Genomic DNA, 22,443 nt, shown 5'->3' with positions numbered 1-22,443 from the left:
GCACTGCTGCCTCGTAGCACCAGGGACCTGGGTTTGAATCCAGCTTCAGGCGACTGTCTGTGTGGAGTTTGCACACCCTCTCCGTGTCTGCGTGGGTTTCCACTGGGTGTTCCTGTTTCCCCCCCCACAGTCCAAAGATAGGTAGGTGAGGTGAATTGTTGAAACTTTATTGCTGGAACAGCACAGCAGGTCAGGCAGCATCCAGGAAACAGGAGATTCGACGTTTCGGGCACAGGCCCTTCTTCAGGAATTCCTGACCTGCTGTGCTGTTCCAGCAATGAAGTTTCAACTTTGATCTCCAGCATCTGCAGACCTCACTTTCTCCTCGAGGTGAATTGGCCATGCTAAATTACCCAGAATATTCAAGGATATGTAGGCTAGGTGCATTAGTCAGGGATAAATATAGAGTAATGGGTATGGGTGGGTTACTCTTTGGAGGGTCCGCGTGGACTTGTTGGGCTAAATAGCCTGTTTCCACACCGTATGGATTCTATGGACTCTATATAATTTGGTTCTGTACAGCAGCACATCAAAGAAACAAATAAACATTGGAGTTTGACTCTATCCAAACAAATCAAAGATATTTCTTACACATACAAGTATATTTACATGAATTTGAGGCACTAGGAGGGTCTGATAACTGAACAGACCCCCGTTTACCTTAAGCAGAAAAACCTCAGACAGTGGTCTTTTCCCACTTCGCTAAGATGGTAGCTGCCCCAAGCTTTATTGCGTCCCTCAGCACGTGGTCCTGGACCCTGGAATGTGCCAAGTTGAGGTCAACTGTTTGTTCTGGAAGATCAACAAATTTCAGGCAAACCAAAGAATGTCTTTCACCAATTTGATGGTCATAAAATATAGAACATAGAAAAGTACAGCACAGAACAGGCTCTTTGGCCCACAATGTTGTGCCAAAGATTAATCCTAATGTAAAATAAAATAACTTAACCTACACACCCCTCAACTCACTGCTATCCATGTGCATGTCCAGCAGTTGCTTAAATATCCCTAATGACTCTGCTTCCACCACCACATTCCATGCATTCACAACTCTCTGCGTAAATAACCTACCTCTGACATCCCCTCTATACCTCTCTCCTAATATCTTAAAACTATGACCCCTCGTGCCAGTTAATCCTGCCCTGGGGAAAAGTCTTTGCCTACTGATTCTATCCAAGCCTCTCATTACCTTGTATACCTCGATCACATCACCTCTCTTCCTCCTTTTCTCCAGATAGAAAAGTCCATGCTTAGTCAACCTCTCTTCATAAGGCAAGCCCTCCAGTCCAGGCAGCATCCTGGTAAACTTTCTTTGCACCCTCTCCAAAGCCTCTGTATCTTTCCTATAGTAGAGCGACCAGAAGTAGACACAATATTCCAAATGTGGTTTCACCAGGGACTTGTAAAGCTGTAGCAAAACCTCATGGCTCTTAAACTCGATCCCCCTGTTAATGAAAGCCAAAATACTATATGCTTTCTTAACAACCCTATCCAGTTGGGTGGCAACTTTGAGGGATCTATGTACGTGAACATCGAGATCCCTCTGTTCCCTCCACACTACCAAGAATCCTGTTTTTAATCCATTTGAGTTTGACCTTCAAAATGCATCACTTCGCATCTATCCAGGTTGAACTATATCTGCCACTTCTCAGCCCAGCTCTGCATCCTGTCTATGTCATGCTGCAACCTGCAATAGCCCTCGATACTATCGACAGTACCTCCAACGTTTCTGTCATCTGCAAATTTACTAATCAACCCGTCAACCTCCTCACCCAATTCATTTATAAAAACTACAAAGAGCAGAGGCCCAAGAACAGAGCCCTGCGGGACCCCACTCACCACTGACCTCCAGGCAAAATTCTTTCCATCTACAACCACTCTCTGCCTTCTGTCAGCCAACCAATTCTGAATCCAGATAGCCAAATCTCCCTGTATCCCATACTTCCTGACTTTATGAATGAGCCTGCCATGGGGAACCTTATCAAATGGCTGTGTCCTCCAGGCACAGTCGATGGTTGTCTCAGTGTACGTCTGGGGGAATTGTCAATAATTTCGTTCATTAAATTATTTCCTATACCCCGTTCAAACCATAGTAAACCAAGGTTCATTTCTCTCTCTCTTTTTATCCATGTTGATAGTTTGATTTTTATCTTTACACTGGCTGTATGAGAACTGCAGTGTCAATGATAATAATGTTCACTTTGAGGCTGATTAGCTGAAAAATTGGCAGCTAGGTAACCGATTATTATACTGAGTGGTCACTGTTTCCAGTGTCAACAGTATTCACTAAGTGCAGGGTGTGATTGGAGACTATTTAAGGCAGATCAAAGATGGATGAATAACTGCTTCAGAGTTTGAAAGTGATTTTCCTACGCTTCCAGTATCTCACTGGATTTCTTAATACATTTTAGGCAGTTCTCCTCAGTTGATGTTTTGTCTCTTTGCAGGAGTGGTACAAAATCTATTCAATGATCTTATTGGAACATGTTTCCTGCAACATTAAATTGAAACTGGTTTATTTATGAATCAGCCATGGTTCAGTGAGCAGGACTATGAGTTTGAGTCCCATTTGAGAGACATTAGTATACAAAATCTGTGAAAATGCTGTACTATGGAATTACTGCATGTTGGAGGCACTGTCATTTGGAAGTGATATTAAAACTATGCCTGCCCTGTCTGAGCATGCTTGCTCACTACTGTATAAGGTGCTGCTCTTCAAGTGTAAGAAGCTAGATGGAAGAGGAGAACCACTTCTGAATAATCACTCGGTCAGTCCACGTGCACGGATAGATGTGCAGATCCATTGCCATTGAGTTCTGAAAATTGCTATCTTCATGGACATTCAAGGTCTCCACAGTGGCAGAGAAAAAATTAAAGGGAATTTTACTCACATTGCAACATCATAGACGGCAAGGCTTATGCCATTCCTCAGTTTTAAAACTTTCAGCCCCCTCCAGACCCATATACAACAATTCCCCCCAAGTTTGTTTCTACCACGAATGCTGTACTTTTGTGTGTATAATGACATTCACCACAACCCCATCTCCCCTGTCTTGAATTTACAAACGCAGGCAATCTGGACATCTTAGCAGGACTTATACACTTAATGATAAGGTCATGGGGAGTGTTGCTGAACAAAGAGACCTTGGAGAGCAGGTTCATAGCTTCTTGAAAGTGGAGTCGCAGGTAGATAGGATAGTGAAGAAGGCATTTGGTATGCTTTCCTTACAAAATTATGAGGGGCATGGATAGGATAAATAGGCAAAGTCTTTTCCCTGGGGTGGGGGAGTCCAGAATGAGAGGGCATAGGTTTAGGGTGAGAGGGGAAAGATATAAAAGAGACCTATGGGGCAACTTTTTCACGCAGAGGGAGTATGTGTATGGAATGAGCTGCCAGAGGAAGTAGTGGAGGCTGGTACAATTGCAGCATTTAAGAGGCATTTGGATGGGTATATGAATAGGAAGGGTTTAGAGAGATATCGGCCGGGTGCTGGCAGGTGGGACTAGATTGGGTTGGGATATCTGGTCGGCATGGACAGGTTGGACCGAAGGGTCTGTTTCCATGCTGTACATCTCTATTACTCTATTTCACTATTCTCCTGAAAACTCTCTCTTCAGACTTGGGATACTGATAGTTTGTTGGGTGGGTCTGTCGATCCTTTAAACTGGAGGATCTTTACTTGCCTGAATCTCCTTTATGGAGGATGACTTTTCTGCTGAAACATGCAATTTGCTATTTGCTGTATCTTAAATTGTTGGTCATGGCTCGTCCCTTCTCAGCGACGATGTCCATGGTGTTGTAAGAACCACATCTTCAATTTATTAGTCTTTCTGCCCTGGGATTTGCACTGAAACCTGTAAACATTACTTCAACACAGTAATACTGCATTCAGTTCTGGTCTCCCTGCTGTAGGATCAATGTTGTGAAACTATAAAGGGTTCAGAAAATATTTACAAGAATGTTGCCATGGTTGGAGGGTTTGAGCTATATGGAGATGTGGAATAGACTGGGGCTACTTTGCTTGGAGCATCAGAAACTGAGGGGTGAACTTGCAGAGGTTTATAAAATCATGAGGGGTATGGACAGAGTGAATGGCCAAGGTCTGCTTCCCACGGTAGAGGAGTCCAAAATTAGAGAGCATAGGTTTAAGGTGAGAGAGGAAAGATTTAAAAGGGACCAATGGGGCAACTGTTTCACGCAGAGAGTGGTGCTTGTATGGAATGAGCTGCCAGAGGAAGAGGTGGAAGCTGGTACAATTGCAACATTTAAAAGGCAAATGGACAGGTCCATAAATAGGAAGGGTTTTGAGGGATATAGGCCAAATTCTGACAAATAGGACTAGATTAATTTAGGATATCTGGTTGCAAAGATGAGTTGGACTGAGGGGTCTGTTTCTATGCTGTAAAGCTCCATGATTCAGGCAGAAGATACAGAAGCTTGAACATACACACCAACAGGTTCAAGAACAGCCTCTTCCCTGCTCTTGTGAGACTGCTGAGTGGATCTCTCTAACTTCAGATAGTCTTGCTAATGTTGATCTTGCTTTGCACTCCTCCTGTTCAGCTGTAACCCTGTATGCCTTGCTCTGTCTAAGCACCCTGTGATCTGTATGCTCTTGGTTGCTATGATCTGCCTGTACTGCTCACAAAACAAAGCTTTTCACTGTACTTAGGTACATGTGACTACAATAAATCAAATCAAACTCTATGTTGATTAGTTTGAACACTCTCATTTGTCCTCACTGATTGTATTTCTGGTGAATCCAACATGTTCCCTCCCTCAGTTCTGCTCTTTGAGAATTGTTTCTGGTTTGACATGATCATAGGATTCCTACAGTGCAGAAAGAAGCCATTTGGCCCTTTTCTCTCACAGTCACTGAAGATCCTTCTGCAAAGATAAGAAAATGAAGCATTCTGCTCAGATTCTCTCTGTTCCATGTCATCTGAACATTTAACATCAGACTTGAACCTTTCATTATTATTTGTTCATCAGCTCTGGTGCATCCTGAGTTATGGATTTGTCAACGGGCTCAAGTGGCCTCTGCTGTTCATCAGTTGTCACATTACTTGTTTTTCTTTGCTGGTTCTACCTGCAAAGACAGCATGAAACAAATTCCTTAAGCAAATGTCCCTAATTTCAAGGGAGTCTTTTTCCAATGCTTAGTATGAATTTAGGGAGCCCTATGAAGCCTTCAGCTGACTTTCGTTTGGCTGCTTCCTCCTTGGCTGGCCATTCCTTGACTTTATATAGTTTAACTCCTTCTACCATTTGAACAAGATTGTAAACAAGCCATCCCTTCTTAATCAAGAGTGACAATTCTTCTTTGCAAAGTATGTTAAGGTTTTCAACTATTTGGCATCCCAAATTGGAGAGTTATTTGTGGCATACTTTTAATCTTAAACTATGTTTCCTGAATCATGTGTAATTTCATCGCAGTCAGCTTTAGGCAGTGTTTTCCTAAGCATAGCTTACTAGTTGATAATACAATCACCCTAGTTTCTAACATGAAATTCATGAGATGATCATTAAGATAAATATCAACTTACCAAAATGTAAGGTCTAGATCACCTATTTCCTTTAGGACCACTTTATGTTTTTTTTCCGTTTCAGACTGTTCAACCATGTTTAGGTAAATGTTTACTTTCTTGTCTTTCTCAAACTGTGTCCTGTTTCTATTCACTTTCTGAAAGTGACCTGTTCTATGACTGTTAAAGCATTCAATTTTAAAGCTTTTACCTGCACCTGAGAGATTTCTTAACTCCATAGCTGTCACAAGGCTTTTTAGTGTCTCATTCTTGTCCTACTCATGGACTTGGTTTCTCTTTTGTGGTTTTGCACATTAACAATTGAATGGTGTCTGCTGATCTCCTATGTCAAGATTGACCTTTTCATTTTAGGATTGAATTGTCTTACTTCCAGACTTCTGATATGCTTACCATCTGAATAGCTTTTTCCAGAGTGAGATCTTCTTTGGACAGTAATGAATCTGACAAAGGTTCATCAAGTCTGTCTCTCATAAATTCTGACATGAAGCTTCTATAGTTCAATTTCTCAATGAACCTGTAGAAATAATTGATGAAATAATCTATGGATTCCCCGAATCTGAGCTCTTCTATTAAATCTTGTGCTGTCAAGAATTTTATTTGTTCTGAGGTCCAGGATATTTGTCAAAGCTTTAAGTACATTTACAATTGTATCGATTGTTTCTTTTGCCTATTGATGAGTTATATCATCAGCTCTACTCCCAATTGTGTATAGAAATGTATTTAATTGTTCAGCTTCTGATTTAATATCTAACTTGGAAGCTATTCTTTAGTCCAGAAATTGTTTTCTTCAAGATGTCTAATCCTGTGTTCTATCTAGCCCATCTCTGAAATTTAGTCATCCAGAGACAATATTATTTCTGATGCCATGTTATTCCTATGTGGTTATATAATATTCATGCTTAAAAATATTCTATTTCACAGTAATAACAGTTCTGCTGCTGTACCAGAGAGGTTAACTGGTAACTGCCTTCGCAAAAGGCCTAGCAAGTGTTGGACTCCAGCTCAATGTACCAGCTTACTTTCCCTTATGTGTGAGCCCAGTCCTGCGTGTTCTTTTAATGAAGCAATAGGAGAAGATATTCAGTCTCAAATTCTTACTTTATTTTAGCAGTGAGTGGATAAAGTATACAGAGCTCTGGGTCGAGATCTTCCCATCCCTGACAAACAGCAAAGTGTGTCAGTTCACGAAGTCCAACCCCTATCCTGCCCCTGACCCAGTCTTTTATACAGTACAAAATGTCATGTAATCACAGAACATTGTGCAAGCATTGAGGTGTGGTTGTCTTCTGATTGGCTCCATTCTCCGCCTTCTCGCGTTCCCGGATATCTGACCCCATGTGACCTCCTTCTGCAGGTGGTGGCGCGAAATACTTCTTGTGTTTTTTAAAACCACAGATTACACCATGTCCTGCATCTGCACTCACAGGGCGGCAACACCCCCGCTGTCTGCCTCGCACTCCCAACTGCCACCATGGCCGCCAGTACACACTGCTCTTTGTTAATTCCTATTGTCTGGTTACATCAGCATATCTTTACAAGTCAGATGTACTCAGTACTTTTCCACTGTCTGTTAGTTAATGGTTAAGCATAGCATTGTATTATAAGTAATTGAAACAAATATATCATTTAAATGCTTCTGAATGCTTCGTACTAAGGCATATATTTACAAGTCCCCCTTTTGGTCTCATGAAAATGAGACCAACCAAACAGGTTTATCCATTACATTCGCTCTCCGACACGTCGTCTTCCCTTCCCGCCAGAGCCATTGTTTCCGTCTCCATCTGTGCCATCTGGTAGGGCGGGGGAGCTTCCCCTTCAATTGCTGTGATGATTACCCTGTTAAACAGAGATCTAATACAGGGGATACAACAACATCCACACAACACTAACGCAGTCATCATACCAACAAGGGACAGAAACAAAGACACAACCATTCCTTTCCATTTCCCAAACCATGAGTCGAAAATGCCTCCTAGAGGGTTGTCAATACCTGAATGTTCATGCATTTCTTCAGACAAGGTTTTTAGTCCTTCCAGGGCTCTAGTTACCGAACCATCAGGTGCTGTATTATTGGGGATGAACGTACAACATTGATCTCCGAACATAAGGCACACCCCCCCCTTTTCCGCTAACAACATATCTAAGGCCATTCTATTTTGTACTGTTATTAATGAGGTCACTGCTAATTGTTCAGAGAGTCCTGCCACCGCGTCTCTAGTTTTGTTGGCTAGCCTGAGTACATTGTAATGTATATAATTGATTCGGTTGATGTTTTTATTCGGCGTGAGTGGGAATAGAGCACTGATAATTGGGAGATTCTCAAATCCTGCTGCTACCTGGTCTACTAATTTATATTCATCAGGTACACCTTGGGGGACACCTATTGCATCTATGTAAGTGGTTGAACTGGAAGTGATATCAAACAAATCCCTGCGTTTTCGTACATGTGGATTGATTCCCTGTTGTCGTTCTCCTAATAGGAATAAGGGTAACCCTAGCCTGACCATTGCACAGGTTCCAGACCAATCTGGAGGTAAACTAACGTGCAGCGTTCTATCACCACCGTACCAGAACAGATCAGCTCTACCCCAAATCATTGTACTAGCATTCTGCCAGCCGTTTACATTAATCGTGTCCTTACACCATTCAACAGGCATGTCTCCCAAGATTATGTGAGAACTTCGAGTGAAACAAGTGTAATTGTCAGCCTTAGGGATAAACACTGGGGGCAATGTGGAATTCTTTACAGGTGGAAAAATAGCACTTAAGGTGGTACAATTAGGAGGGTCTGCCTGCATGGTGAGTGCCATCATGCAGTAAAATCCTGCTGGGTCTGTACTAGGGAACAATGGGGCTGGGGTAGTAAATAGGGTTGGCCTAGCCGAGGAACACGCAATGCAATTACTCATATTCATTGAGGTTGCGGTAGCTATCATCCAGTCCAGCCACATGTTCCTATCACTGTATCCGGTGGCTAGTCAAATAATGTCATCTCTCGTAATGTTGTTGCAATCTATCACCACAACTCCTGAACTTTGTTCTAACTCCACGCTTGTTGTGTTTTCGGTTTTTGGCTGGTGCATAGGAGGATCCACCAAGGTTACCTTCACTAGTCCCATGGTATCCTTTCCTGATTGATCTACACCTATTACAAAGTAAAAGCTTTTATCATCGATTTCGCATTGATTCCGTACTTCTTCGGGACCAGGGCTGATGTTGAATCCTGTCAGGGTTAACAAGAGTGGATTTTTTATCTCTGAGGAATGATCGAGTTGCCCCCTAGTCAGGCTCACATGGTCTCGAGCCTTCCATCTATTATCTGAGGATGGCGACTTCTTGGGTGTCCATCTTACCCCAGTCCATGTAGTACATGATTCCATGTCGGGCACCATCTATAGTAATTGGTATGCACGCAAAGGTATACATCATACCCTCTCCAGCTCTCTGGATTGTGGCCACAGTTTATTGCTTTGCATAAGTCAAACTGATATGTTTTATCATGCTTTGGGTTATGTCTGATGTGTACCTGGCTCCCCACTTCCCTTAAACATTTGTCCGCCTCTTGTCCTGTTGATCTTTCGTTCCTGGGCCCTTCTCCCTCGCCTGTGTGTCTGTCTGTACCTTGCGGTTGGCTCCCATATTAACAGCGGCATAACAATTATACATGAAATAATAGCAAGAACTCCCAACCACAACCGCCTCGGATGATGTGGGTCCCCTGCAGAGATGAACATTATGGCCTTTACGCAATTAAAAGTTTAAAAACCCTTCTACTCTTTTTCTGTTCTCATTTGTTCTAGAGTTCTTGTCGGCGGTTCTGTGGCTGCACACTGGCTCCAATGGTACCAGCTTTCTCCTTTCCCCTGCAGTCTGACTGCATGGGATGTCCTCTCCACCACCTTGTAAGGTCCTGTCCATCTTGGCTCCGACCACTCCATTTGATCACCTTCAGCAGGACCCAGTCTGTGGTAGGTGGCGCCTGGCTCTGTCGGTCCCCCTTTGCCGCTCCAACCTGTTTGGAGAAAGCTGTGAATGTTGATTTTATGAGATCCTGCTCAATGGTCTTAAAACCTCCTCACGCTCGACCGCGGCTCTTCTTACGTACCTTGTTGCTTTTATGGGGACTCTAACCCCATGGGACTTTAAACCTGTACGTCTTCAACTTTGTTGCTTTTATGGGGACTCTAACCCCATGAGACTTTAAACCCGTACGTATTATATCAATACTTTATCCACTTATTATTACTAGGACACTTGCAGTATAATGACAACAATCAATTTGGTATCTCCAATCGCAGAACTTCGATATAAACAGGCGTCTGCTCATCTTTTTTATGCGGCGCCGCTTGTTGTTGTCATTAGACGTCAGTTGCCCGTTGTTTCTATTTTTCTCTCTTTTCCGTCACTTCTCCGTCTTCATCACGTCGGGGTCATCAAATTGTTGGACTCCAGCTCAATGTACCAGCTTACTTTCCGTTATGTGTGAGTCCAGTCCTGCGTGTTCTTTAAATGAAGCAATAGGAGAAGATATTCGGTCTCAAACTCTTAGTTTATTTTAGCAGTGAGTGGATAAAGTATACAGAGCTCTGGGTCTAGGTCTTCCCGTCCCTGACAAACAGCAAAGTGTGTCAGTTCACGAAGTCGAACCGCTAGCCTGCCCCTGACCCAGTCTTTTATACAGTACAAAACGTCATGTAATCACAGAACATTGGGCAAGCATTGAGGTGTGATTGGCTGTTGACCTGACTCCATTCTCCGCCTTCTCGCGTTCCCGGATATCTGACCCCATGTGACCTCCTTCTGCAGGTGGTGGCGCGAAATACTTCTTGTGTTTTTTAAAACCACACCATGTCCTGCATCTGCACTCACAGGCGGCAACACCCCCGCTGTCTGCCTCGCACTCCCAACCGCCACCATGGCCATCAGTACACACTGCTCTTTGTTAAAAGTCATTCCTATTGTCTGGTTACATCAGCATATCTTTACAAGTCAGATGTACTCAGTACTTTTCCACTGTCTGTTCGTCCCCACAAGGGTTACAAAACCCACTGTGTTAGTTAATGGTTAAGCATAGCATTGTATTATAAGTAACTGAAACAAATATATCATTTAAATGCTTCTGAATGCTTCGTACTAAGGTATATATTTACACAATCTTCGGCCTAGGAAAGAGCGCCTCATCTTCCGCCTAAGAACCCTCCAACCACAAGGGATGAACTCAGATTTCTCCAGTTTCCTCATTTCCCTTCCCCCCCCACCTTGTCTCAGTCAAATCCCTCGAACTCAGCACCACCTTCCCAACCTGCAATCTTCTTCCTGACCTCTCAGCCCCCACCCCCTCTCCGGCCTATCACCCTCACCTTGACCTCCTTCCACCTATCGCATTTCTAACGCCCCTCCCCCAAGTCCCTCCTCCCTACCTTTTGTCTTAGCCTGCTGGACACACTTTCCTCATTCCTGAAGAAGGGCTTATGTCCGAAACGTTGATTCTTCTGTTCCTTGGATGCTGCCTGACCTGCTGTGCTTTTCCAGCAACACATTTTCAGCTCTGATCTCCAGTCCTCGCTTTCTCCTCATATATTTACATAAGCCATTCAGCTCAAGGACAATTCGGGGCACCAGTGACACACACAACCCAGGAAAGAATGAAGAAAAAAAAATTAATACTTAGATTACTTCATTTTTTGTAAAGTGCTTTTGGAAAGACCTGAATGATGGTCTATAAATGCAAATACATTCCTTTTTAAAACAATAAGAATTTTCTGGTATTAACTGCTGAAAGGAGATCAATGTATTTTGTGATGTATTTGGATTCAATGCAAATCTATAAAAAGAAGGACCTTCACTGCCATATAATATAAACAGATAAGCAACTCTCTGCATCCCGTAACTTAATTAAGGTTCTGTGCAGTTTTCCAACTATAAACCTGGCACTCTCTCTCACACACACATACTGTACACGGCTGACGTCTCTGATTCCTGACGACGGCGGAATGACGGTGCAGAAACCAGGAAGTATTGACGGCATCTGCAAGGTGAGAACAAAAACCAGATGGGGATCTTCTGGAATCGGATTTCACCCTCTGCCACGTAACAGGGTGGCCAAAGTGGGGTCATTATGAATCCCCCTGGATGCAGTCAGTAAAACGAGCCTGGGGGGGGTGGGGGTTCTGTATAAACGAAGCAACTCGTTTGCATTTGTACCACTCTGACCTTGTACAAACACTGAGCATGTTATTAACTTCAATCAAAAACATTTTTTTCTTCTTCCTGTTGCTTGGGAGGAAGCAATTGTGAGTCATTTCCAACGTGATGCTGGACACAAGGGATATGGGTTACAGCAAAATTTTTGACAATCTCTTTGTAAACAATAAGGAAAATATTTTTCAAACACTTAAAATAAAAAATATCAGGGCATTGCTCCTTTCATAACATTTGGAGTCAAAAGGGTCTAAATGATAGCCAGTGTTTAAGTTATTTTTGTTCTCAATGTATCAGGAGGGAGACAATAGCCGAGTGGTATTATTCTGGGAATCTGAGTTCAAATATGGCAAAGAGTGGAATTTGAATACAATAACATCTGGAATTAAAGGTGATGATATTCATGAATCAATGGTGGGGGTGGGGGGAAGGAAACCCAACTGGTTCACTAATGTCCTTTAAGGAAGGAATTCTGCCGACGTGTGATTGCAGACCCAAGTGGATGGACAATAAATGCTAGGTTTTTACTTGAAATTGTTCCACCCTTTATTAAAAAAAATAATTATTGACTTGTGGGCCTTCCTTGCCAAGGTGCTTATTGCTAATTCCCTATTTACCATGGAAGTGACTTATTAAATTCATTCACAGGATGTGTGTGTCACTGGTTGGGCATTTATTGACCTCCCCTAATTTCCCAGGAGGGATTGCTGTGGGTCTGGAGTCACATGTAGGCCAGACGAGGTAAGGACATCAGATTTCCTTTACTAAAGGGCATTAATGAAATAGATGGGGTTTCCCCCGGCAATTAATGAACTAATGATCACCATTAAGCTCTTAATTCCAGATATTTATTGAATTCAGCCATGATAGGATTCAAGCCCAGATCCACAGAACTTGGGTCTCTGGGATTAATAGGTCTGGTGATAGTCCAGAGTGAGACAGTGGTTCAGTGTCAGCACTGCTGCCTCACAGTGCTGGGAATGTGGGTTGATTCTAGCCTTGGGCGACTGTCCATATGGAGTATGCATGTTCTCCCTGTGGTCTGTCTGGGTTTCCTTCAGATGCTCTGGTTTCCTCCCACAGTGCAAAGGTGTGCAGTTAGGTGGATTGGCCATGCTAACTTGCCCCATAGTGACTAGGGATGTGCAAGTTAGGTGAGTTAGCTGTGGTAAATGTGAAATTATAGAGATAGAGTGGGTGCTGGGTCTGGGTGGGATGCTATTCAGAGAGGTGGTGCAGAACTCAGTGGGTTGAATGGCTTCTTTCCACACTAGAGATTCGATGATATACTACTAAGCCATCACCTCTCTTCCCGGGTGGTAAGAGGTGAATCACACTGATGTTGGATTGGAAGAGCATGTTGATTCAGACTAGCAATCAGGATAATAGTTCTACCCAATGGCTATTAGTGAGCCACAATCTAGTACCTCCATGGCCACTTTTATTGATACCAGGATCTACTTCCAGATATTTTAAAAGCAATATGAATTCCCCACACTGCCAGGAGGGATTTCATAGTGCGTAGTCTGGATTATAATATGTTAGAGCCGCACTCTCTGGATCAACAATAATGTTTCACTTTTCCTGACTGATGGGTGTGTGAAAATGTACAGGGAAAGGCTATACCTGTGTGAGCCCTTTGGAGGCTGAGGTCAATAGTTTCCTTCTTCGACACATGATTGATTTTGATGGAAAGCATTTGTTGAGGGCACAATGGTTTCTCAGAGGACGGGTAACTGCAGTAGTCGTCATCACCACCTAGTCAAGGGGCAATGAGGGATTGGTAACAAATGCTGATCCAGCATGCAATGCCCACAAAAAACTTTTCAAAAAAATGTTTCTTTCAAGATCTGGACACGGAATGTTGCAGATAAATTACATTTACTTCATAGTTTTAAGTCAAATTTGGAGTTTGAAAAAAGGAAGTTGGGATTATTGGATTACTGCTTTTCCACTGAGATAACATTGACACAACATTACATCTACTGTGAGAGACAGGGCTACGTTATAGGAATGGATAAAGACTCCAGGGTCTTGGAGAGATCCCAGAGGTTGGGTTTGAGAAGATAACTCTTTCAAAAGAGCCAGCATTGAATCAATGGGCTGAATAGTCTCTACCAACACTGTAAACATAAACTGAAATATCAGAAAAAAGTCTCTGCTTTGACAAGTCATGTGTTTCAATTCAGTGTTTTACACCAATTATTGCAATAATGCCAATTTATTGGCTACATTGGCTGCTTTGCTCTGACTCTGCTGTAACTTCAACTCTCCAAACTCCAGATGTTGAAGCCATTCTGATGCAGATGTTTTCACTCAAGACTGATCCAGATATTTTATCTGGGACCATCTGGGCTACAGATGTTTCAGCTTTGATTAAGCTCCAGATGTTTCACCATGGACTCTCTGAGCACCAGATGTCCTAACTCTGATTCTGCTCTAGATGTTTCCCACGGACTGTCTGAGCTCCAGATTTATAACCCCGACTCGGTAACAGATGTTTCAGATTTGACTCCACTCCAGGTGTTTTGTTGCAGCCTGAGCTCCAGATATTTTTGCTACTGCTCCAGCTGTTTGCTGTGGACTCTCCAAACGCCAGATGTTTTAACCCTGACTCTGTAGCAGATGGTTTTATTCTTGAGCCTCTTGCAGGATCCTCCTCTAAGATCCAGATTGTTTAGCTCTGATGCTGCAGCTTTGCATTGGCACTTTACTCCAGATATTTTAGCTGTAACTGTTGCAGGTTTTTTTTTATACATCTGTGATTCTACACCAGACATTTTTTTCTAACTCCTGACTCTGCTCCAGCTGTTTCAGCTCTGGATCTGCTACAACCGCTTGACCCTGCTTTAGATATTTCATTTCTGAATCTATTGCAGCTATTTATTATTTAAGCACGCCTTCCCTCCGTGCCATAATCTCTCTCTCCCTGGAGCCCCTTGTGTGTTCCAGTTCCAGAGTTTCCCAACGATGTCAGGGATTACAGTGTGAGCTCCGGTGATGGAGAGTGGGCAGTGCCTGTGCTGAGCTCTAGAGAAATTGGCGAGGGGGGGGGGGGAATCTGGGGATGAGATACCCATGTCTGGAGGACCGTGCATCAATGTAGTGACATCGTTGCGGGGAAGCGTGTCTTAGACAGTGCCCCAGTCCCGTCTGCATCTTCCCATTACATTTATTTATATATTTCCACCCCCCCCTCCTCACAAACAGGGAGACGTGTCCCTAGGTTTGGAGGGTTAGCTCTGCCTGGTTTCCTTAGCCACCACCTCTCAATGACTCGCAGGTAATATCGTAACTTGATTTATCTCCCCCTTTCCAATCGAGCCATTTATCCTGGCGAGTTCCTCCCCCTAGTCTGGTGCCGAAACCATGGATGAAATTTTGAAGAGGATTTCGAAGGAAGCGACGGGGAACAAGTACAAGGCTATAAGAGATGCCTGCACTTTAGCATGTGGTAAGGACCGACCGACCTCCCTCTCTCCTTCCTTCTCCCCTGCCATTCCCGGACAATCTTGGGTTGTAACTTCCAGCTTTCCCTTTGTATATTCACGAAGTGTTTTCAGATGGAAAGGGGAAGGCTGGAGGTTTGGTGGGGTTTTTTTTCCTCTCTCACGGGGCACTCCATAACCGTGTTTACGTTCAGGGATGATGTGACTGTGCCTGGTTTTGTATGTGCGTGGGTTTTGGTGACAGAATCATGCAGCGCAGAGGGCGGCCATTCACTCCCTTGTTGCCCGTGCTAGCTCTCTGAACGAGAAATCCCATTAGTCTCACTTTGCCCAAAGCCCTGAATATTTTTCAAGTATGTTTTTGAACTTTGGTGTTGAATTTTTCCTCCATACGTTTTCAGGCAACGCATCCGAGGAAAAGACCTATAGCCCCATATCCCACTGCCTCCTACCCACAATTGTCTTAAGTGTATATCTTTCAGTTTAGGGCTCTTGTGGTAGTGACCCTATCTCTAGGCCAGAAGGGGCGTGTCTTAACATTTCTGAACAGGTTGATTCAAATAACAGTGATATAAAATAGCAGTTATCAACTTTGTGGCATTGGGAACTACCATTTACACTATACAAATGCCAGACAATAATCATCTCCAGCAAGACTGACGTTCAGGGCCTCCCACCGTCAGCATCCAGGGGTTCTTATTGACCAGAAATTACACTGTGTCATTATGTTAGAAGTTGGGAATCCTACGGCAAGTCTCCTGTCTCACTGCTGTCTATCCACTTTTTAAAAAATATGTGGCCTGTAGGCATCACTAAATGGACCAGCATTTATTGTACAGCATAGTTGCAGTGGAGAAAGTGGTAGTGAGCTACCTTTTTGAACACTTCTGTCCTTGAAGTGTGGGGATACCCACAATGCTGTTTGGGAGGGAGTCCAGGATTTTGACCTCGCGACAGTGAAAGAGTATTGACTAGAATTGTTTGAGAAGGTAACAAGCAGGATATGTGAAGAGGAAGCAGTGATTGTAATATATTAGCATTTTCAGAAGGTGTCACACATTAGCCTACTTAATAAGATAAGAACCCATGGTGTTGAAGGTAGTATGGATAGAGGATTGGCCGACTAATAGAAGACTGAGAGCTGGGATAAGGGAACATTTTCAGGATGGCAACTTGTAATTACAGGTGTGCCACAGGGATCAGGACTGAGACCTCAATTATTGATATATATATATCAATGTCTTGGATAAGAAAAGTGAATGTACTTTTGCCAAGTTTATAGATGACACAGAAATAGGTGGGAAGGCAAATGGTGAGGATGGCACAAAGATACCACAGAGGGATAGCAACAGGTTAAGTGAATGGGTAAAAAGTTGACATATTTTCCCACCAATTATATTCTATATGAGGAGAATGGAGAAAGACTGCAGAAAGCCATGTAACGGAGGGATTTGTCCATGATCATAGAAAGCCAGCATCCAAGTTCTTTGGGTAATAGGAAATAGAGTATAAGGAGGGTGAGCTTTTCAAAATTATACAAGACACTAGTCAGACCATAGCTGGAATCCTTTGAACAGTTTCGAGTCCCTTTTATCAAAGGAAAGATATACTGACATTGGAGGTAGTCCAGAGAAGCTTTTCTAGGCTAATACCAGGCCTATCTTCTGAGGAGAGGTTGTGTAAATAGGGACTGTGAATTTAGAAGGATAAGAGATGACCTCATTGAAATATGTAAGAATCTTAGGGAGCTTGACAGGGTAGATGTAGAAGGTTGTTTCCCCTGATGGCAGAGTTCTAAGGCCACAGGGTATTGTTGCAGAATGTGGGTTCTCACATTTTAAGACAAAGATGAGGAAGAATTTCTTTTCTCAGAGCATAGTGAATCTATGGAATTATTTACTGCTGGGTCATTAAGTGTGTTCAAAGCTGAGATAGATTTTTAAGGGGATTTCGGGAAAAAAAGAGGAAGGTGGAGTTGAGGATTGTCAGATCAACCATGATGTTGTTGAATGATGGATCAGATTGGATGGGCTGAATGGCCTGTTTCTATTCCTGTCTTATGGTCTTAAGTCAGGAAAGTGTGTGGCTTGGAGGGTATCTTGCAAGTGATGGTGCTTTTGTGTTTCTGCTGCCCAGTACTTAATACTCTTTGCTTAGATGAATGAGCACAGCTCCAACAACACTCAAAAAGCTTGACACTGCCTAGAATTAAGCAGCCTGCCTGCTTGGTGCCCATCACTCTCTGTCGACAGTCTGTCCTTTTACCACTGAAACACAAGTGGCAGCAGTGTGTACCATCTGCCATGCACTGCAGCAACTCACCAATACTCCTTTACCAGCATCTTCCACACCCAGGTGCAGGTTGAATAGCTGCATAAATGAAAAGCATGTCATTGTTACAGGTGTGTGAGAGCCCAGGTCAATGGTTTTTGTTTAAAATATTCTTTGACAGGTGTGGGGATTAATGACAAGAGATAGGCATTTATTGCCCATTCCAAATTGCCCTTGAGAGCTAGTGGCAAGCTGTCATCATGAACCACTGCTGCCCATCTTGTGATCTTTCTGTAGCAGTTTGCTACAAACGAGTGGCTTAGCCACTTCAGAGGACAATGAGAGTTAGCCACCTTGTTGCAGGTCTGGAAGCACATGTAGGTCAGACAGGGTAAAGATGGCAGATTTCCTTCTGCAAAGGGACAGAAATCTAGAACTAGGTGGCTGATCTGATTTGAAAACATGTGGAGAAGGGAATAGTCATAGTGAACTGGTGCCAGGATCAGTCGTGGTATGTCTGGTCTGTAGAGAGGTACCCTCTGGAAAGTGGGTACACAAGGATGTTGAGGCCAAAGGAGAATGTGCACCTCTCAGTCAAATTGCCCATCAGCACTCGCTGTTGGTGTTCGGATGTGAAAGATGCGACTCTTGGGGACCATGAGGCAACTAACACTTCTGAGGGAATTGACTCATCATGAATCAAGAGAGGAGGAGAGAAATAGATGTGATAACATTCAGTGAAAGGCAGTAATAAATCTGAACAAGGAGATTGAGTCCCAGTGTTGGTATCTCACATCTCTTGTTGCTGATAAGCTACATGCAATAGCCTAGTGGTATTATCGCAGGGCTGTTAATCCAGATAATGTTCTGGGGTCCTATGTTCAAATCTTGCCATAGTAGAATTTGAATACAATGAAAATCTAGAATTAAGAGGCCAATCATGACCACAAAACCATCATTGATTGTTGGGGAAAAACCCATTTGGTTCACTAATGTCATTTGGGGAAGGAAATCTACTGGTCTGGCCTGAATGTGACTCCAGACCCACAGCAATGTGGTTGAGTATTAACTGCCCACTGGTCTGGCTAGTGACGCCCTCATCCTGTGAATGATTAAAACAAAATGTCTGCACCAGAGGTTTACTTCGGGCTGGATGTTCCCTGTTGTGAAAATTCTTAAGCAAAATGCTCACAGCCCTTGTAGCAATAACACTGATTGGAATGAGTCAACTTTTCTGTTTTAGCATCACCTAGACACAGTGTGCTCCCTCAGGCCCTCGTCTCAATTATTAGCTTGCCAGTAAGCCAGGCAAAGGCATTTGTAAATTGTTTCAAAAGCAATAATATGTGTGTGAAGCGGTTTTAATGTTTACTTATAGGTTGCAGTGTAACCGGAAGGTACAGCTTCTCTGCCATCAACATTGTTACAATTTCTTTCCCTCGTTGGGTTTCCTTTCTTAAGTAAAATGCTGCCTGTTCCCAAGGCTTGCCATTCCTCCTGGAAAACAGGAAGGCTTGTAGATTCTGGCTTCCATTATAGACTCTGTGCTCCCTGGCCGCATGAATTGATTTATTCTGTCACCACAAATCAGTAGGTCCAATGACGAGGAAGAGCAAGCACCTCATATGCAGGAAATTGAATCGTGGCCCTCACTCCTCTATCCAACGTTTGGCACACTTATCTCCTTCTTCTCAATTTTTAGATTGATAATTCTCCTGCAAAATGCCTTGCCGGCTTTCTAATTTAAAGGCACTAACATAAATGGAGTTGAGAATCTGAGCACTCAGTGAAGTACTGTCACTTACGATGCACGGTTAATGTTCTCTGTTCACCAGATTGACTTCAGGGTTCGGGAGAAAGTGAGGACTACAGATGCTGGAGATGAGAGTTGAGAGTGTGTTGCTGGGAAAGCACTTTCCCAGCAACACACTGTTGACTTAAGGGTTCAGTTTGCTTTGCTTGGTCTATACACTCAAGCTGTGAACCATAGACTGCTGGCTCCCACTAACCATTTCCCACAAGTAACCAGCAGCCAGGATCTAACTTTGACCCTATATACTGATTTAAACATGTGTGTCTGTGCCTCTCCAGGAAATGCACTTTATCAACTTGGAAATATCCAGGCAATGCTAGAGAAGAGAAAAATGTCATTTGGATCATTGGATATTACGCAGCTAACCCAGTCAGTTGGAATCTCTACAGTGTGGAAGCAGGCCATTCAGCCCACTAGTCCACACCTAGCTCCCTAACCTTCCTCCGTAACCCTGCATTTCCCTTGGCCAATCCAATCCAAATAACCTGCACATCTTTGGATCATGGGAGGAAATTTGAGCACCCAGAGGAAAACCATGCAGACACTGGGAGAATGTGCAAAATCCACACGGTCACCTGTGGTTGGAATCGAACTCAAGTCCCTGGTGCTGTGAGGTAGCAGTGCTGATGATCGAGCCACTGTAAGCCCATTATTTAGATGGATTGGAGAAGCTGGGGATGCTCTCATTGGAGAGGATTAAGGGGAGATTTGACAGAGCAGTTCAATATCATAAAGGGTCCGAACAGAGGCGATGGGGTCAAAATGTTCCCAGAGAGAGTTACAGGACTCACTAGTGCAGAGGGATCTGCAGGATCAGGTGAAAAAATTGCAATGCAGGTACTGCAAGTGGAATGTTGTCATTTATTGTAAGGTTAAAATCAACTAGGAGAAAGTGAGGACTGCACATGCTGGAGATCAGTGCTGAAAAATGTGTTGCTGGAAAAACGCAGCAGGTCAGACAGCATCCAAGGAGCAGGAGAATCGACATTTCGGGCATAAGCTCCTGAAGAAGGGCTTAGTTGTTGCTGCGCTTTTCCAGCAACACATTTTTCAGCATTTATTGTAAGGTGAATAGAATATGAATGTAAGAATGCTTTGGTACAATTGTATGGAGCATTGGCTAGACCATGCCCAGACTTGAGTATACAGCTTTGGTCTCCTTATTTATGAAGGGACAGACTTGCATTGGAAATAATTCAGAAGAAATTGATTGATTCCTGGGATGATACGTAGTTTTATAAGGAAATGTTGAACTGGTGGGGCCTGTGTCCATTGGAGTGTGGAAGAGTGAGCAGTGATGTGCCAAGTGCCAGACAGTGGGGCTAGTGTAGTTAGGTTGGCATAGACTCGATGGGCTGAAGGACCTGTACATCTTCAAGAATATCTTACTGATCCTGATCTAACCTGGTGTCCAAGTGCTGCCTGAGCTCCCTCAAGCCTGTGCTGCCACTGTCCCTCCCTGGAAGATTACTCTGTACATTTGGCATCTTTTTACATGGATTACTGCTACCTTGGAGGGAAATTTCAAGCTAATTAAAGGGGCAGTGTGTGTGGGAGGACAGCAGTGGCCCAAGGAGGGTGCTGAACCCTATCCTATAAGGGCAGAAGCCAGTGAACCCAGGTCAGCCCGTGCTGCCCATGTCATGAGAATGAATTTTAAACGAATCAAATTTCGGGAGAAAGTGATTATGTTTGTCAGTAATGAGATGTAAGGACCTCCTGTCTTTGCTCAGGGGTTTATCTCTCAGGAAAAAAGCAATGCACAGCTTGCCATCTCTAATTTCCTCCCAACATGTTGTCAGAAATGAGTGTGTCTGTGGTGGAGGGTGGGTGGAGGCTTGGCCCAGAGAATTGCAGATTCCTTCTGCCAGGAAGGCAGGGTTACAGGAATAGGGTGGGTTGGGTGGGATGCTCTGCAGAGGGTTAGTGTGGTCCTGATGGGCCGAATGGCCTGCTTCCACACTGCAGGGATTCTGTGATGCTATGAATGGGATTGGGAGTGGGGAAGCGTGGTAAAAGGAGTTGGAATCAGGGAGACAGCAAACTAGAAATGCAATGGCACATTTCTCTGGGGGTGAAGTAAAATGAAGGGCCTCCTGGGGACAATGCAGATGTTAGTGAGTCATCCCCTGCTACTGAGGATACGTCAGCTCAGACACTAATCGAAATGGAGCTGCTGGGTTCTCAGCAACAGGCTGTGTCTCCTGCTCCATCACCATAGAAACCAGGTATTACCAACCCTGCACTTGTAGAACCACAGGCTATGAAATCACCTCTTACATAACCCAGAGACAACACCGTTCCATGGGTAGTCGAGTGTTTCATGATTTTAAAAAATTGACACTATTAGAAATATTGTTTTTAAATTTCCTCATCGACGTATTTGCCAACATCGACATGCATTTATAAAGCGCCTCTGACATCATAAATGTCTCACAGTAAGGCTTTGGAGGCATATAAAATAAAATTTCGTAGACTCAAAGCCACATCAGGCAACAGTCAGTCAAATGAAAGCTTAGTCAACATGGTAGCTATTAAGGAGTGCCTTACAGGAAAGGGAGGGTAAGAGGTGAAGATTTTTACTGAGGGAATTCCAGAGCTGAAGGCCTAAGTAGCTGTGGGCATGATTCTTAATGATAGAGCAATTAACATTGGGGATGCCTAAGCAACTAGAGTTAAAGGTATATGCATTTTTAAAATTTGCTCACATAATGTGAGCGTTATTTATTTTCTAGCATTTCTTGCCCATTCTTAATTGCCCTTGGATTACCTACAGTGTGGAAACAGGCCCTTCGGCCCAACAAGTCCACACTGACCCTCCGAAGAGCAACTCACCCTGACCCATTCTCCTACATTTACCCCTTCACCAAAAACTATGGACTTCAGTAAGGCGTTCGACAAGGTTCCCCATCGGAGACTGATTAGCAAGGTTAGATCTCATGCAATAGAGGAAGAACTAGCCATTTGGATACAGAACTGGCTCAAAGGTAGAAGACAGAGGGTGGTGGTGGAGGGTTGTTTTTCAGACTGGAGGCCTGTGACCAGTGGAGTGCCACAAGGATTGGTGCTGGGCCCTCTACTTTTTGTCATTTACATAAATGATTTGGATGCGAGCATAAGAGGTACAGTTAGTAAGTTTGCAGATGACACCAAAATTGGAGG

General features: G+C 43.5%; 1 protein-coding gene across 2 annotated transcripts in view; it reads left to right on the top strand.

The window, feature by feature from the left end:
- Positions 1 to 14,702: 14,702 nt before the first annotated feature.
- The window catches only part of arfgef3 (ARFGEF family member 3), a 152,313-nt gene continuing 144,572 nt past the window's right edge, over positions 14,703 to 22,443 (top strand). Inside the window, exon 1 of one of the 2 annotated variants that reach the window (XM_043695352.1) lies at positions 14,703 to 15,202. In XM_043695352.1, coding sequence (XP_043551287.1) covers positions 15,118 to 15,202 — 85 coding nt within the window. In that variant the 5' untranslated portion in view covers positions 14,703 to 15,117. The remainder of the gene's footprint in view (positions 15,203 to 22,443) is intronic. The other variant, XM_043695353.1, reaches the window with a different exon arrangement.

Source organism: Chiloscyllium plagiosum, chromosome 9, assembly GCF_004010195.1.
Source record: "Chiloscyllium plagiosum isolate BGI_BamShark_2017 chromosome 9, ASM401019v2, whole genome shotgun sequence".
Lineage (NCBI taxonomy): Eukaryota > Metazoa > Chordata > Chondrichthyes > Orectolobiformes > Hemiscylliidae > Chiloscyllium > Chiloscyllium plagiosum.
This window is presented reverse-complemented; position numbering and strand designations above follow the sequence as displayed.